Here is a 17,012-nt window from a genome sequence, read left to right on the forward strand (position 1 = left end):
GTTTTGTTTCACGTTTGCTATGCTGTTTAAAAGCTTGAAATCTGAAATAACATATAAATTAACTATGCAAATATATGAATATGTCTTCAGTGTAAGAAGTACTGTAAAATTGTGTGTTTTTTATTTTGACTTTTTTTTTTGTCTTGACAAGATAAGAGGGCTCCCCCCTTTATGGAAACCAAATACTCTACAGGCAATATATAAAGAAAATAGCATGTAATGAGAATAGAAGAATTCTTGGCCCCTTGACAAACATTTATTTGGGGCTCTTTAGAGTTAATTATCTAAAATACCTGATGTTCTTTATTGTGCCAAAACCATATTGATGTATATCTATATATAATAAGGCTGACAGGCTAATCTGCACTCGTGACTGTGTGAAAATGAGTTTTTGCCATGGGGAAAGCAGTGAGTCTATTGGTTGTCAATCATTCGTAGCATGTGTGAAGTAGAGAACCCCACTTTCCATATTATGTCCAAAAGGTAATTAGTCACACAAGATCCATCACTCTCCTGTTTGTCATTTGTATGCTGGTATACATCTAGAGGTCCCCCTTGTGGCTAAAATACTTTGCAGTGAATCAGTTCAGGCAGTCTGTTACTAAACTGCACCAGGCAGTAGTCCCTGGCCAGTCAATCCAGAAACTCAAGAATCTATGCCAGTCTTCCCATTACAGCATTTCTCCGTCAGCGGTATGGCAGACTCTCTGTGCAGGCCTTGCCATCTCCCTCCAAAGACTGCTTCACAAACAGTGGAGGAGCGTGGCAAATGGGGGAGCAAAAAGGAGTTTGTTCTGTCTGTGGCTGGTGCTATTATTGGACTTGGAAATGTGTGGAGATTTCCATATCTGTGCTACAAGAATGGTGGTGGTGAGTATTTCTGTTTGTTATTCTCTCAGTGGAGTATTCATCCCCAGCCTCTACTTAATGAAAGGTGCCAGATTCAAACTATTTAAACTATTTCCTTGTTGTCTATAAACTAGAAAAATGACAAAATAATGGAAGATTATAAGAGTGTTGTTGTGTTTTGTTTTGTTTTTTAACCAAGGCACAAAAATTATTATTATTATTATTTATTTTTTATTTTTTTTGACTCTGCTTGTTTGGGTTGCCTCCTGCAATTGGTGCTGCAAAATAGTGAAAGACTGGTGAAACAGAGAGACAAGCCCACAGTGGACAAAGGGAAACTTCTGAAGCCTGAAAAACCCACAGCATTTTATATGTGACACACTGATGAATGCAGTTATTTTAAGTACCAACTCAGTTTCATAGTCACAAACTCTGAAGGCTATGCACTAAAATTCAGTCTGTGTCTCCCTCTGCCTCACATCTGATGATCAAGGATCTGACAGGTTATAAAAGGCTGTGAAAACAATGTACACTCCGTGTTTGTGTAAAGAGCACAGTCACATTCTTTGCTGAATCCCTACAGGTTTTATTGTAACACCACAGCCCTCAGGCTGGTTTCACATCCCTCAAATCGATCAGGTACAAAAAGTCGATCTTTTACACAAGTGCTGTAAACAGGATGCAGGAGTGGGTGTTTTAAACTCATTCACATAATAAGTAATATGGTGATAAACTGAACCTGACGAGACCCTGCTTGATTATAGTTATAATCTGATCAAAAAGCAAAGTTAAGTAAAGATTACTTCAAAATGTTTGTTTAGTTTTGTTTTTTATGTAATTTCTTTACATTTCTTTACAATTTCTTTAATAATGAGTAAAGAACATACAGTAGTAGTAAGTCAGGAGGTGAACATTCAATAACAGGCCATTGCTTTATCTGTGGAAGACAATACACTAAAATAGTAAAAGAGATATGTATACATACACAGTATATATGTCACATATATTTATGTCACATCAGGTTGTTCCAGGTAAATCTGTGAGTAGCACTGGCTTTATTGTGGAGATGCTCGCTAAGAAGTTGAATTTCAAAAACAGTGGCATATTTAAACTTTCCCAGTTTTTCCAAAGGAATGATGATTTTCCCAAAGTACTCCTGACTCTGTCTAGCTTCAAACTCTATCCAACCTGCCCATGTGTCTCCTATGTGTGAACTGTAAGAATACCAAATACATTTGAATGTATGAAACTGATGATCTAAAACTTCCCAACAGGTTTGAGTGTTTCTTTAACAACGGCCCATCACCTTACACAAGGGAAGCACTTTTCTTCGAGTAAACTACTACTACTTTTCCCATTCTTCTGTCACGCCCATCATTGGTTTTGTAACCATCTTTTTTTCAAGCACTTCCAAAGTTGTCATGTATGGAGGATTTTAACAGCCAAAACAAAATAAATAAATACATGCACAATTAATACATGTGTAATTATCTAATAAAAATATGAACTAAATGTACAACCCATTAATCCACTGAATCCAATATTTCAAATTAATTCAAAAATCAACACGTAATTTTTGACAACACTAATGAATACACAAACTTGGCTTGTTCTTTATGCACACTGGCTGCTAGTGACATGGTTATCTTGCTGCTTCCTGGTTGTGATATGCGAGGCTTCTCCACCAGCAAATGGTTATCCAACTTAACTTACCTGATGCCACTTTGTGTCACTCGCCTCTTTAAATGGGATGCTCAGACTTTCCAAACAGCTTTGCTCATGGATTTTGCATACCGCTATGCTGCAATTAGAAACTGAGTGCAATTAGAATAATTGTAATAATGAGCCTGATCAACCACCATCACTAAGCACTAATCAATACAAACACACATTATTAGACTGTAAACCAGGGGTGTGGAACCTCCAACATCCGGCCTTGAGGCAATTAAAAAATACAAAAGATTACTAGTGTAAAAAATAACTTCCAATCACTTTCAGTGATGCAGAACGTCAAATAAAATACTAACGTTCTTGCGAGTGGTCAATGAATGCAACACACACATAGTGGTTGATATCATGTCAATGCATCATGGCACCTGTCAACAAAATGTAAGTAGATGCTCTTTCCAAGAGAAGTGAACAAACCCTTTTTTGTTTTGTTTTTGTCAGTTTGCCAAAGGCAGTCTGTGGGGAAGCAATCACAGTGATGAAAAAGGCCAATCTCAAGAGTCATAACAGCCACAAACATGCTAAACTGGATGAATTGCAAGGGCAAATATGATTGGATAAAGATAGCGCTCTTCAACAAGCAACTTTCACAAAGCCACATTCTGACAGAAGCAATGCCGAAGGCGTTTTCACACATCCTTGAGGAGCAGAGAGGGTGCATAAATGAAAGCATGAACATAAAGTTTTGTTTCATGTTTGCTATGCTGTTCAAACATCACACATGGATTGACGTGATATCAATCGCTCCACGACTATTGCGTTCAGGACCCCTTGGAACAATGTGTCAGTCTAGTTATTGCTAGGCTGTAGGCTCCTGATGCCTCTTTTAGGCTACAATAAAGCTTGAGATTAGCCTTTCTTATCACTGCTAGCTCATTCCCACAAACTAACTTAGGTACACTAGAAAGCCCCAACTATTTGTCCATTTCTCTCGGAAAGCGCAACACCTCGTATCTACTTCTTTTTTACTTATTTTGTATTGTATTACTATTTTATGTTACAAGACATATGCTTCTTAACTTTAAATCACACGTGTATTGATATTTACACTGTGCAGTGTTAAGCTGGTCGTGCTTATCACATAATAATTAATTAATAGCTAGGCGACTAGCTGTCAATGTTTACGGAGTGGGAGAAATTTCGTGCTGCTGATGATGATGATGGAAACGTGACTTTGTTAATTTGCTGTGTCTCATGTTTTGAATGAGGAAATCCACAACTTTGTTTAAAGGCCCCAGTTACTCTTGGACTTGCTGGGCCTGATTCTGGTAGTTTTGAGCTGCCATATGGATACCACAACACGGCTAGCAGAGCTAACGGCTTGCAGAGCTAACAGCTAACAGAGCTAACGGCTAAAGCTTTGTTTATGCCGCTTTAGGGCATTCAATCGTTCGCAACTGGACCTCGTCAGTTTGTCTTAGAAGACGTTTCGCCTCTCATCCAAGCAGGCAGTTCGTACGCAACCAGACTAGATAGGACAGCTCTAGTCCAATGCAATGGTGTTAGGTTCAAGTATTTATCCCCTGAGCGAGGCCAACCCCCAAAACCAAGAAGGGTATCACTCTATTGTGAGGTAAACGATCCCCCCATTAAGGCGGGGTAGGTTGCAACCCTTGGGTGTCAACGACAGTGGTTTGCGTCGTTAGTGTCCCATTGTTGTCATTGGGAGGCTCCTTGAGCCATGTGTGAATGGCTTTGTTTGTTTATACCAGTGCGAGATACTGTGATGCAGACCTGAGCAAGCGTAAAAGTGGTGTGATATTATTATGCCCTGTGAGTAAATCACAAAAGTGCACTTTTTCAGGTTACATAAATTTCTATACATTTATATATGCTCTCAGATTAACTGCGTAAAAAGGACTCACTTATTTCCAATTTTATTGACATCACAGCCACACAATCAATAACTATCTCAATCATGAACCCAGTCGTATCGGATACAGTCCTCTGGGACCCAGCATCACATTGCTGGCCCTCCTCCTATACGTGACAAGGTGTGGAAGGCTCCGAGTTGCTTTGCCTCCATCCACAAACATCACCAATTGCTTTGCCTTGCTGGTGATGCGACAGCTGACCATGTCCCTGTGTCCCCGATGCTGTCCCCTTGGCAGATGATGCCAAGGGGACAGCTGACTCAGCTGGGACAACTTCTGCTGCAACAGCTGTCCTAGCTGCTGCAATGGCTGACCCACCTCCCTCTGATGCTACCACTTAGGGTTGATGGACTTATTCAATGGGGTATCAGCTCTGTGGTCCTGGGTGTCCTAGATCCCTTCTCCTCCTCAGTTGACCAGGTGGTCTTTGCTGAACCAGCCTGCTGCCCACCTCTTTGGACTGAACTGCTTCATCAAGACCTGCTGTGCACCATCCTCCAAGGTGCTCATCTCAGAGGAGAAACCTCCCAAAACCCACTAACATTTTTTTAATTGGAATTTTCTGATTTCTTTTCTTCTATTTTCTTTATTTTTTATTTTGTTATCACCGAATTTTATTGGTCAGTGGTTTTAATATTTAGCTGTATAGACTGGCGTTTGTATACTATTTATATAATGTCTTTAATGTTGTTCATTTAGATTTTGTTTTATCATTATAATTTTATTGCATTTGCTGTTCACAAGGTTCGTTAATTTTTTTGTTTCACTTTGTATCTTTGCACCTATATTGTATTTTGTGAATCACCTTGTAACTCTGGTTTTGAAAGGCACTGTAGAAGTAAAGTTTTTTCTTCTTCTTATCATCATTATTTTATTCACAATGTTGTAGAGACAAGGGGCTTGTAGCTCTGGTTTCAATATGAATTTTTAAGTGGTGATTGTATTACATTGAATGTGTGCAGCCATATTCACTATGCAGCTCTGTGACTCAAACCCACACTGTGTTGACACAGCACACGGCACAAAAATGGTGGAATCTTGGCTGCCAGCACTACACCACAAATATATTTGAGTTGATTAGACGGTTGCTCCTCACACATCCAAGATTAACACAACAGCTCAGACTGAGGGTGGAGATGAGCAGAGACAAACTGTGAATTATGTATAAAATATTAATGTATGTAATATAGTGAAATATCCATTAGAGTATTTGCTGATTTGCTTGTTTCAACTGTTTTACAGACTACTCTCAATTAATTTGAAAATAATGAGCAGATTTAATTGTAAAATCAAAACAAATATTAGTTTTAACACTTGCAAACAACCTTATTTCTCAGAATGTTTGTGTGTTTCTGGCCCATGACCCTAATACAACAGACTCGGGTATTTGTGCATTTAAGCATAAGACACAGAGAGCCCCAAAAATGTTGTTTCTACCAGGCTGTAAACATGTGTTGTTCCGCTGTAAAGTTGGCCATTTTAATATGGGGGTCTATGGGTATTGACTCTGTTTTGGAGCCGGCCTGAAGTGGCCATCCTAGGAGCTGCAGTTTTTGGCACTTAAAGTTAGCTTATACTTGTTATGGATCACTGTTAGTTGCATCACAAAAGCACATACACGTGCTTTTTTTTAATATTTAAACATTACATGGTAATTATCACCGAATAATGTTTAAATGTATGTATAAATTTATGCATTTATTTATTTATTTAATTTATTATTGCTTGGTAACAAAGCTAAACAAATAGTTTCAAATAACATCCTGTAATGGAGCTTCTCTATTTCTAAGTGTGAGATCACTTCAACCTCTGAAAGAAGCATATTTACACCCTCTCCCTCATCAAGAAATTACAGAATTTAAGAGTGCACTATCCTGTTAATTTTGAACTTGTCCATCTCCATACGGATCTCCTCCTCTATGGATTGTTCAAGAAGAGACTGCAAATGCAGAGCTGGTGCTGTTCAAATGATTTATTTCAAAAATGGCAATAAACAAAAGGCTTACGGGATGATGTGGCAGGCAAAGTTCAAATCCAAAGAAAGCAGTCCAAACAAGCAAACAAATGTAAGTAGGTGCAGGCTAGAGGCAAAAATCTCAATAAAGGCAAAGTCCAGGAAAACAAAGCGAAAATCCCAAAAAACACAAGAGAGCACTGGAAAGGGTACAACAACGAGCTGGCACAGACCGAGGGAAAACACAGACTTAGATGCATCTGGGAGGGGAAAACTAATGAGGAACAGGAGAAACAAATCAACAATCACAAAGATGGGAAAACACAGCAAGTACAACAAAAGATGACTCATGAGGAAAACTGTTTCATTCACTCTTTCACTCTTCTTCATTTTTAAACCGTTAAAGCCATGTCAGGTGCACACTTTTTTTTTTTCATTGTACCTTTCCATCATTCGTATCTTACTTTGATTCAGTAAGTAGTCAGTAAGCACAGCATCAGCATGTAGCCACCTCATGTTGTGCCTGTAGACGGTCCCAAATGTGGTAAACCAGACAAAATCAGCAACCACTCCAACATTGTCTGGTTGCTTAATTTACAGCTCAGTTTATGTTTACTCATTTAATTCTGACCACAAAGTAGAACAGACCCTCAATGGTTTGCTCAGTATTTAGCAATGAGATTTTGTCCATTTTCTAATTAACGTCACTTGGCATCATCATTAACAGGCGTAGAGTCGCAGAACTGTAATTTCCCAACAAAAAACGCATTGCATTGTGGGATTGCTAGCAGTAGTATGTCATGTCATGAAGACTACTTTTTTCAGTCACACTTTATATGAAGGTACACATATTCACCATTAACTAGTTGCTTATTAGCATGCATATTAGTAGCATATTGGCTCTTTATTAGTCACTATAATGCACTTAATTAATTAATGCCTTATTCTTATTGCATGTTACCAATTCTTGTTATTTCCATTATTAAAGGTTAGGGTTAGGGTTATTGAGACCGTCATTCATGAACAATAACATCCTGACTTTCTATCAATAAGCAATAATTGGGAGGTTATTGAGGAAATGCTCTTAGTTAATTACTTAGAATAGAATAATGCATTAACAAGAGCTTTATAATGACTAATAATGTGCCAACATGCAACTAGTATTCATGCTAATAGCAACTAGCTGATGGTAAATATGTGCCCCTGAATATAATGTGTTACCCTTTTTCATTGCATTGTGGAATTTTTGAGGGCATCACGTCGTGGATAAATTCAGACACTTAGATGAAATGATCAACATTAAAATGCTGCAATACTGTAGATATTTTGACTTGTCATGTAATTATTATTTATTCACGCTTGCAGGTGCATTCTTCATCCCTTACATCCTGTTCCTTGTGACCTGTGGCATCCCTCTGTTTGTACTGGAGACGGCACTGGGCCAGTACACCAGTCAGGGAGGAATCATGTGCTGGAGGAAGGTCTGCCCACTGTTTGAAGGTGAGGTACGCCTGGAAGGATTGTGATATACTGAGCAGAGTTTTAAAAAAAAAATGAAATACTACAGCGATACAATGTTAACATTTCATGTTGTTTTCAGGCCTGGGATACGCAAGCCAAGTCATCATTTTCTATGGATGTATCAGCTACATTGTGATTTTAGCCTGGGCTTTTCTCTACTTTTTCTATTCCTTCTCTGGTGAGCTGCCATGGGCCACCTGTAATAACACATGGAATACGGGTAAAGTAATTATTTGCCTTAAAGGATTCTAACTATTATCTCTCTCCCATAAATACACCACTATCGTGTCTTAACTGTATTTGTTTAAAGTATATATACATTTATTTGAAATATCAATGAAAGCTTTATCATTTAAACAAGTTAATTTTGAAAAAAACACTTAATTTATCATGTTGCACTGATCTAATAACACAATAATTGAGTATGCATTTTCAGTTTTAACTGTGTTTAACAATACTTTGATATATTTCAGATTCTTGTGTGGTATTGAACACCTATAATGCCAGTGCTAACGGGACCTCGCCCGTGAATATATCATCATCTGTATTAGAGTTTTGGCAGTAAGTTTTTACCTGAATGAGACTGAATAATAATAGAAATGGTTCACACACTGTGTTATCAGTGGATAACAAGGTATACCCTGCAAACTTGTGCAACAAAGACGTGCTATGCAAATGGGTCAAAGTTCAGACATCCTCAATTAAGACAGAACAATAACGAGTTCCTCTCCAGAAAGGTATCATATGCGTGTTCATACACATACACACACACAGAAGTGCTGTTTGGCACTGGTTGGGCGTGAACAAAATTGGCATAATTCACTGGCGACTAATCATCCGGCTGTACGTGTTAGGGCAGGACAGATTCCATCGTTTTATAACATAGTTTTATGTGCTCATGTAATTCTGGAGCTGAGGCTTAATCAGCCAGAATAACTAAAAACTGTGTTTCTTTCAGATGACTCTTTTAAAGTGACAGTTTTAACAATTAGATCTGTTGAGTAATGGAGGTCACATGATCAGCACTGACTCAGGAAAACATAAATCAAGCATGCTGTTTGACGAAATAGCACACTGGTCTTTCAATTCGCTGCACTTTCCCTCATTCCTTGAATTCTTCTTTGTGTTTTATAAATTTTAGCGACTTTAACACCTCAGACTTTTTATAATTTTTTTCCCTGTCAAGTCAAAGTCAGCTCCAGTAATTTGAGTTATTCAGGTCTGTGTGTGTTCAGGTGTTGGGGTTGTTGTGTTAGGGTTAATCCAGTGCTGATGTCATGTTTGTGGCATATAGGATATGAAGGTAGAGATGGGAAAGATTAGAAGTTAAGGACTTGCGAACGTTCGCATCATCAAGGGGGTTGCAGAGTCGGTTATGAGCCGTCCATATTTGACACTCAGGCACTTCTGCATTAATATGTGCCAGGTTGGATTCAACAGAGCAATATCTATATCTAATTTAGGAATAGCATTCATGTCAATTCCAAGTCATAATTATGATGTTCCCAAGACAGATCCAACATAGTTGACTTGGTGCTCATTGATATGCACTTGATGAAGAGGTGTGGTTGCCTCACGCGAACCAAAGTCTGTCATTGAAGGTGATTAAACCCATTTTTGTTGTATATATTGCATCAGTAAATTGTCGACACAAGCTTCTTGAGCTACGATGTGAACGCTCCAAGTTGGGACTTGTTTTCCATCTCTATCATCCATCACATGTGATGTAAATGTGGGATCAGCACCGAACAGCTTTACTATCTGGCTTGTTTGCCAATTTACAGGCTTCACACATTGAATTTTTCGTTCATTTTGGCTGATTAGACCTTAAGTCAGGACTACGTGGACATCTCCATCACTCTTTTGATGCATCTGTTAGGGCGGGACTGTTTGCACCTGATGCAAACTCCCCCAGTTCAGCCTGAAAAGGGGTCTAATCAGCCAGAATAATGGAAGGCAACTGTGTATTGAAGGTGTGAAGCTCTTTGATTGCACATTCAAGCGTGTATTATTGTGAATAGTCTGCTGAGATTCAACATCATTAGACCTTTTCGTGATGGACTTTTTGAGCTGTATTCCAGTGAAGTGTGCCAGTGCCAGGACTCCGGTATGTTCCTTGTTGGCTTACCTGGACATCTAAATGTAATGAAGCCATCATTAATGGGTGGATGAATTAAAATGTCTGTATTGTTGTCAAGGGAGGGCCCATGAGAAAATGAGAAAATCAACAAGCTGTGGCAGGCATCATTTTCTTTTTGTCATCTTATTGTAATGAATGAATGCAATAAAAAAGCCAAATTGATCAGTTAAATTTTTACATTTTGACACGCGGACAGTACGTGCAACAGTATGAAGTCAGATCTTTCTCAGTATTAATGAATGCACACAGAAGAATTCACAAGTGTATTCGTGTACAAAACACTCCACATAATGTTTTTTAGTGCTTACAAAAAAGTTTTTTCGTTGTACATGAATGTGAAGCAAATTCACAGATGAAAAATGTTTTTGCTTTAACTAAATGTAGCAGAAGTCCTCAAATACGTGTAAAAGTATTTTAATCTGAAACATTCATGAATGTTGTTACATTTATATACAGACTGTTGAGTTTATGAACTGATTGTCATGTGTGAACCTCACTGCATTTGTCTGTGGGTTTTTTGAGAATCAGTTTTTCAGGGAATTATTTGCAACCAATCAGATGGCTCCTTCCATTTCAGCCAATGACATTAGCAGAGTAGATTGGATGTGAATACGTAGCGTTACAACCATATGCACAATGCATAATATTGTGAAACAACTTCTCAGCTGTGAAATGTTATTTCATAATACTGTTGCTTAGCTTTGGCATTGCTAGAAAATCCAAAAAACAGACGGACGTTTTCTCCTGTTAGAACAGGTATAAATATCTCTGAAAGATGGCGGCAGCAGAGCCCGATTACGGCCACTACCAGATGCTTGGCAGCTGTTTGACGTTCGTTATCTCTTTGTGTTTTAATTCATAATTGCAGAGTCCTCAGATGTAACGTTGTGTGATCACATTATATCATACGCTGAAATCTACGCCTGCATGGTTGGCTGGAACAGAAGGAGCCATCTGATTGGCTACAGATTCCCTGTTGAAAAAAACACAGGTCCAACAGTCCAAATATGTTTTTGATGAGAATACGTCTAAAAATATAGTACTGTGGATTTCTATTACTTTTATTTAAAAGAAGAAAAAATTGTGTGTGTATCAGAAATACATTCGTCAACCTTCTCTTATTATATGTGGATTTGTTTTACATTTATAAACAATGATTAATATTTTTGTAGGCATTAAATACATATATATATAAATCCCGAACTACATTTGTGAATCCTGTGTTCATTCATTAATACTGAGACTGATCTGACTGCGCATTCATGTTTCCCGCGTTGACACTTCTCGCATTTTTTAGTTGTTGTAGTAGGAAATATATTATAAAAACTAAATATGAGTGTAATGGATATGCATGATACGGTATATGTTTTTCCTCAAATTACAGACGACGGGTGCTAAACATATCCACCGGCATAGAGGCCTTGGGGAGCATCCAGTGGGATCTTTCTTTGTGCCTTCTTCTGGCCTGGACCATCTGCTACTTCTGTGTCTGGAAGGGAGTGAGATCCACGGGAAAGGTGAGACTGAAATGACCAATCCTAACTTTTATTTATTTATTTATTTTCTCATTTTTACTTTGGCGACTCAGGAAAAAAGTAACTTACATTGGAGTCCTCACCCTCCAAACATTTAGAGAACCTAAGGGTATGAGGAAAGCCTCTCTGGTCGTGTGTATTTGCCGTTTGTAAGACAAAAGTGTTGTTCATTCAATAACATCATCGTTAACTTGGCATGCAGTTTTCTTTTCAAACCACAGCCAGCGACCAACTGTTACAAAGTTACATCACCTGCTGACATAACAGGTCACTGACATAACACATTTACTTGATGCTGCGCAAAAGTAAAAGGCATGAGACGGAATTTCTGCACTGCAGGAAGTTCACGTTCACAAACATGGCACTGAAGTGGCTGGCGAAGAATCTGAAACTGTTTCACACCCAGGTCTGAATATGTCAGTCTTTATCCACATGCCCTCTGTGAGCCTGGCAGGGTGCCTGAGGTGTGTTATGAAAAATAACGAGGAACATAAATACGCAGGCATCCACTGGTTATGTGGGCTTACATATCACACTCCCCTCAGGCTGCTTGGCTCTCATGTGTGCACATGCCTGGCCTTCTTACAGAACACTTCTGTGAGACTGAGATTTCTTAAGGAGGATGCTGATTCGCTGATGCAGCTCCAACTCAATACAGGTTCGCAGCAGCTCTTGAACACATAAAGCCCTGCGATTGGCCTGCGATTGTGAACTGGAAATGCCAATTACCAAACTGTGAGAGATGCTTGCAACAGCTCTTTGGTGTCTGTGCCACACACAATAGTTACTCAACGTGATTCACTCCCAGCAAATATATTTTCCAATCAGCATCTCAAGTAGGTTATGTATGATATTTCCAAGGAAATGTTGTTAGTTACACATGAAGTGATATGCTTAATCATTTTTGCAGGGTATGTAGAAAATCCTTGGTAGTAAACAATGGCAGCACTGTTGGGTTATGAAATAATACCTTGGTATATTACTAAACTAAAACAAGGTCACAGCATTGCTCCCAATGTCATCTGGCTACAATCACATGTTACAGAGCGGTATTCTTCACTTACAACAAAATAATTTTCTTCTTAAATATAGGCTACCTACTTCACAGCCACATTCCCCTTCATCGTGTTGCTGGTGCTGTTTGTCAGAGGAATGACTCTACCCGGAGCCTTACATGGGATCAAATACTACCTGTACCCCAATCCCGGACGGCTCGCTGACCCACAGGTACCGTTCAGCTCAAATTCGAATTTGCACTGAATTATTCTCGAGCAGAAGTAGGAGTGCTTTGGGGTCAAATAATGTGTTACTTGTTTGTAGGTTTGGATGGATGCTGGAACCCAAATATTTTATTCCTATGCCATTTGTTTGGGATGCCTGACTACGCTTGGGAGTTACAACAAGTACAACAACAACTGCTACAGGTGAGCACTTCAGTGTGACTGAGAATAATGTCATTGTTTCAGCGACTGCAGATGCAAATTTTTACTTAGTTTCATTTGACTGCAAGCTATTTTAACGTTGTTGTTTAAAGTTCAGGGTGTCTGTAAGGATGTCCTGTGCATTGATTTACCGTAATACAGTTTAACAGTCACATTGTTATCGAGAGAGAAGTAATGGCAGTTTGTTTCTGATTTGCAGAGACTCCTTCTACCTCTGCTTGTTGAACAGCGGGACCAGCTTCGTTTCTGGCTTTGCCATTTTCTCAGTTCTGGGCTACATGTCACAGAAGCAGGGTGTCGACATTCACACAGTTGCTGAGTCAGGTATGAATGTGAATCTAGTCAGTGCCAGTTTTTACTTTAAACTGTCAGAGCATATGAAGTTGTTTCATGCATTTTTCCTCAGCTTACAGATTTTGATCATACAATGAAAATGAAAAGAATGTAAACAACTAATGGCTCTTGTTATTTGGAAATATTCATAATATGTTCAAACAGGTATCAGCTTTGACACCAAAAAAAAAATCCAAAATTTGTCACACCAAAGCTGCATCAAAAATGACACCTCAGCAGACGGCAAGGGCTCACACACTGTTGCTTTCGCTCTGCAGGCCCTGGCCTGGTGTTCATAGTCTACCCACAAGCTGTGACCCTTCTCCCGTGGCCTCAACTCTGGTCCGTGTGCTTCTTCTCCATGATCATCTTGTTAGGAATTGACGGTCAGGTCAGCTGCAGCCTTCCTTGTGTTTACCAATAACTTCCTGCAATTTCGTCTTTCGCTGTCCCTACGCTAACCTGTCTTTCTGTCATTCTCCAGTTCATTGGGCTGGAAAGCATCATAACCTCTGTAACGGATCTCTACCCTTCCCATATCCGAAAAGGATATCGTCGAGAGCTTCTTCTGCTGATGATCTGTGCTGTTTGCTATTTAATTGGCCTGTTATTGGTGTCAGAGGTAAGCTGGAAGAAGCGCATTCGTTGACGGTCATGTAAGCAGTTTATCATGTGAGAGATGTATTTGTAGTCTGATCAACACCTTGTAACAACACCTTTTTTTTTTTCTTTCTTACTGAAGCCGAACATCAGAGGCAGCTGTTTACTTGGCACAAAAAAAGCAATTGATATTCAGTCCAATTTATTTCCTGTTTTCATATCAGGCTGGCGCATACATTCTGCAGATCTTTGATCACTATGTATGCAGCGGTCCCGCTCTTCTTCTGATGGCAATCTTGCAGTCAGTGATTATTGGATGGATTTATGGTAAGATACACTTGTCAATGGTACAGCTGTCTATTGATGTCATACTAATTCTACAACCCTATAACCAAAGCTGTGTCCATATTCCACACTATGTATTGATTCTAAAGGCTTTGTAGCCCTCTTGCCCTGTAAAAGTGGCTACATTAAGCATAGCAAAGCTGTGGTAGACATCAGGCAAAAATTCCATATAAAACTTTCAGTGTGTTGTAATTCAAGTGGTCTGAGAGAAAATTTTAGAGATAATAGCTGTGTGGAGTGTTTCCCACTAGGAGCACAGGGAAGGAGGAAGGGGAGTGTCTTGTCCAAGAAGCAGAGATGGAAGACAGTACTTTGCAGTATTTGAATTTAGAAGGGGAATTACCAGAGAAAAGTCTATCTTGACTATGTGTGGCACAGGATGAGGCCATGTGAGAGAGCTCCTCTCAGATGTTTCTGTTGCCAGGAATACGGACATGTTGCAGCAGTCGGGAGATGTAGGAGATGTAGAGAGGATAACTGAGATAATAAAGAGCAAGCAAAGTGTCTGCACTGTGAGGGAAATCGTCATGCCAGGTCAGTGAGGTGTCCAAAAATATGACAGAAAGTAAGAGAATGGAGAGAAATGTCAAACTGATGGCAGCTAATCAACCAGAGAAGAAACAGAATAGAGCAGATCAGAATATCTGCATGGACATGAAAGGATTTGGGGCATTTATTGCAATGGTTATTAATTGTGCTGTTGAAATACAGGGTAAGTCTGAAAGGATTAAGATCGACTGAATGTTGTAGACATATCTGGAGAGGACCTTGGATGCTACACTGAGGGAACAATTTGCATCAACTCAGACAATTGGTTCTGGGTTATAGAATATACAATGTGGGGAATGGAGTCACCTTGGTTTAATGCTGTAAGTTTGACTGTTAATATTTGCTTGGTCACAGATTTGAGAAAAAGGTGGATGTAACAATGTCAATTAAGATGGAAAATGCTATAGAACTTTCCCAGTAGCGGTTGCCCCTAAACCCCCAGGAAGTGCACTGGACTTTGAAGCCAATTTGACACAGTGGCCACACTGTAATTATAATGTCACATGATGCACAGGGTTCCAAAAACACTTTTTTCCCATCTACTAACATTATGAAAGAAGCATCTGTAACAGAATTTCCAATTACCTTCGGAAAGGTGAGAAGAGCCATACTATTAAATCATTTTATCCCCATTCAACCGGAAGTTTGCCGTCTCCAAATGGTCCATGGGCAGTGGGGCCCAGATAACATGCAAAGCATACATGCGCCCTGATGATTTCTTTATAGCAAGAAGTGCTGTGGCTTCATGTGCCCGTTCATAGGAATGAATGGAGCCCTGCCACAGTAACCAGGTGGCAGAATGTAATTTCCTCATGTGAAAGAATTCTAAGGCACAGTGCTATCTTTATACTAACTGCAAAAATGTTTTAGAAAAAGTTAGAACACACTATTTGCTATGCAGTACATGTAAGCAAGTATGGTATGTATGGAGCTAGGACAGAGCTTTTGTAATGTGTTTGTCTCTGTCCTAGGTGCTGAACGCTTCAGTAGCAACATTGAGGACATGATTGGGTACAAACCTCTGTCACTGTTGAAGTACTGCTGGATGTATGGCACCCCTCTTATTTGCAGTGTAAGTGTTTGAACTATTTTTATAGAAATGACCTCTCCTTTTGATCCCAACAATGTTTATGTACAGTATTTATGATTTATTTCTCTTGGAAGGGCACACTTGTATTTTTGATCCTGAGTTACACCCCCCTGAAGTTCAACAACACCTATGTGTATCCTTGGTGGACGTATTGGATTGGCTGGTTTCTGGCCGTGTCATCTCTTACACTGATTCCAGTGACGATGGTCTGCAAACTGGCCAAAGAAAAAGGGACTCTCCGGCAGGTCAGTACTGGTTGTTTGTGGGTGACTTGTTATTTTGCAGTTTTAAGAAGCCTTTGAAGTTTATCAACTATTTTTTGTTGACTGTGCATAGGCCTACTGTTCTGCTGCACATGATATTCTTTGACAATATTGATACCTTCCCCTAGCGTCTCAAGCTAAGCTCCAAACCTGCTGATGACCTTCCAGTGATGGCAAAGGAACTGAATGTCGCACTGAATGTCCGTGATGATGGAAAAAATGGCAAGATGTAATGAATGGCCAATCCCTTTGAAAAAATGATTAAAAAAACAACAACAACTATTTTTTTCAAATATGCAGAGCAAGTTATAAAAAAAGTATATGCAACCCAGGTCACAAAGAGTTAACAACACAAAAGTGCCTCAGCCAATCACAAACGCAGGTAGATAGATAGATAGATAGATACTTTATTAATCTCCAAAGAGATTTCCACATCAGCAGTGGCAGGACAGATATGTTAATCAGACATTGGGTGAGGGGACTTCCCCGTAATGTAAATCATTCAATTTTAGGATGAAAATTTGAGTTAAGGTTAGGGTGAGGTTAGGTTAGGTAAAAGTAAGGGTAAAGATTCGGGTCAGGCAAGTAGTGGTTATGGTTATGGTTAGGGTAACCAGGAAATTCATGTAAATCTACGTAATGTCCCCAAAAATGATGGAACACGACTCTGTGTTTGTTTGTGTGCAAAAGGTTTGCTCACTGAATTCTGCCAAGGGACAGAATGTTAAGATAAATGAATATGTGCTGTGCCATGAGGTGCTAAGCTAAGCTAGTGAGTTTGTGTGAATG

At 39.3% G+C, this 17,012-nt stretch overlaps 1 protein-coding gene across 1 annotated transcript; it reads left to right on the forward strand.

Moving 5' to 3' along the window:
* Positions 1-695: 695 nt before the first annotated feature.
* Positions 696-16,456, forward strand: LOC121624372 (sodium- and chloride-dependent GABA transporter 2-like). The gene is made up of 14 exons (XM_041961999.1): positions 696-870; positions 7,771-7,905; positions 8,006-8,146; positions 8,400-8,487; positions 11,451-11,583; positions 12,694-12,828; positions 12,922-13,025; positions 13,243-13,367; positions 13,655-13,767; positions 13,861-13,998; positions 14,201-14,303; positions 15,842-15,942; positions 16,035-16,205; positions 16,352-16,456. Exons 1-14 carry the CDS (start codon positions 696-698, stop codon positions 16,454-16,456), a joined length of 1,767 nt encoding a protein of 588 aa, XP_041817933.1.
* Positions 16,457-17,012: the final 556 nt, after the last annotated feature.

Source organism: Chelmon rostratus, chromosome 2 (genome assembly GCF_017976325.1).
Source record: "Chelmon rostratus isolate fCheRos1 chromosome 2, fCheRos1.pri, whole genome shotgun sequence".
Lineage (NCBI taxonomy): Eukaryota > Metazoa > Chordata > Actinopteri > Chaetodontiformes > Chaetodontidae > Chelmon > Chelmon rostratus.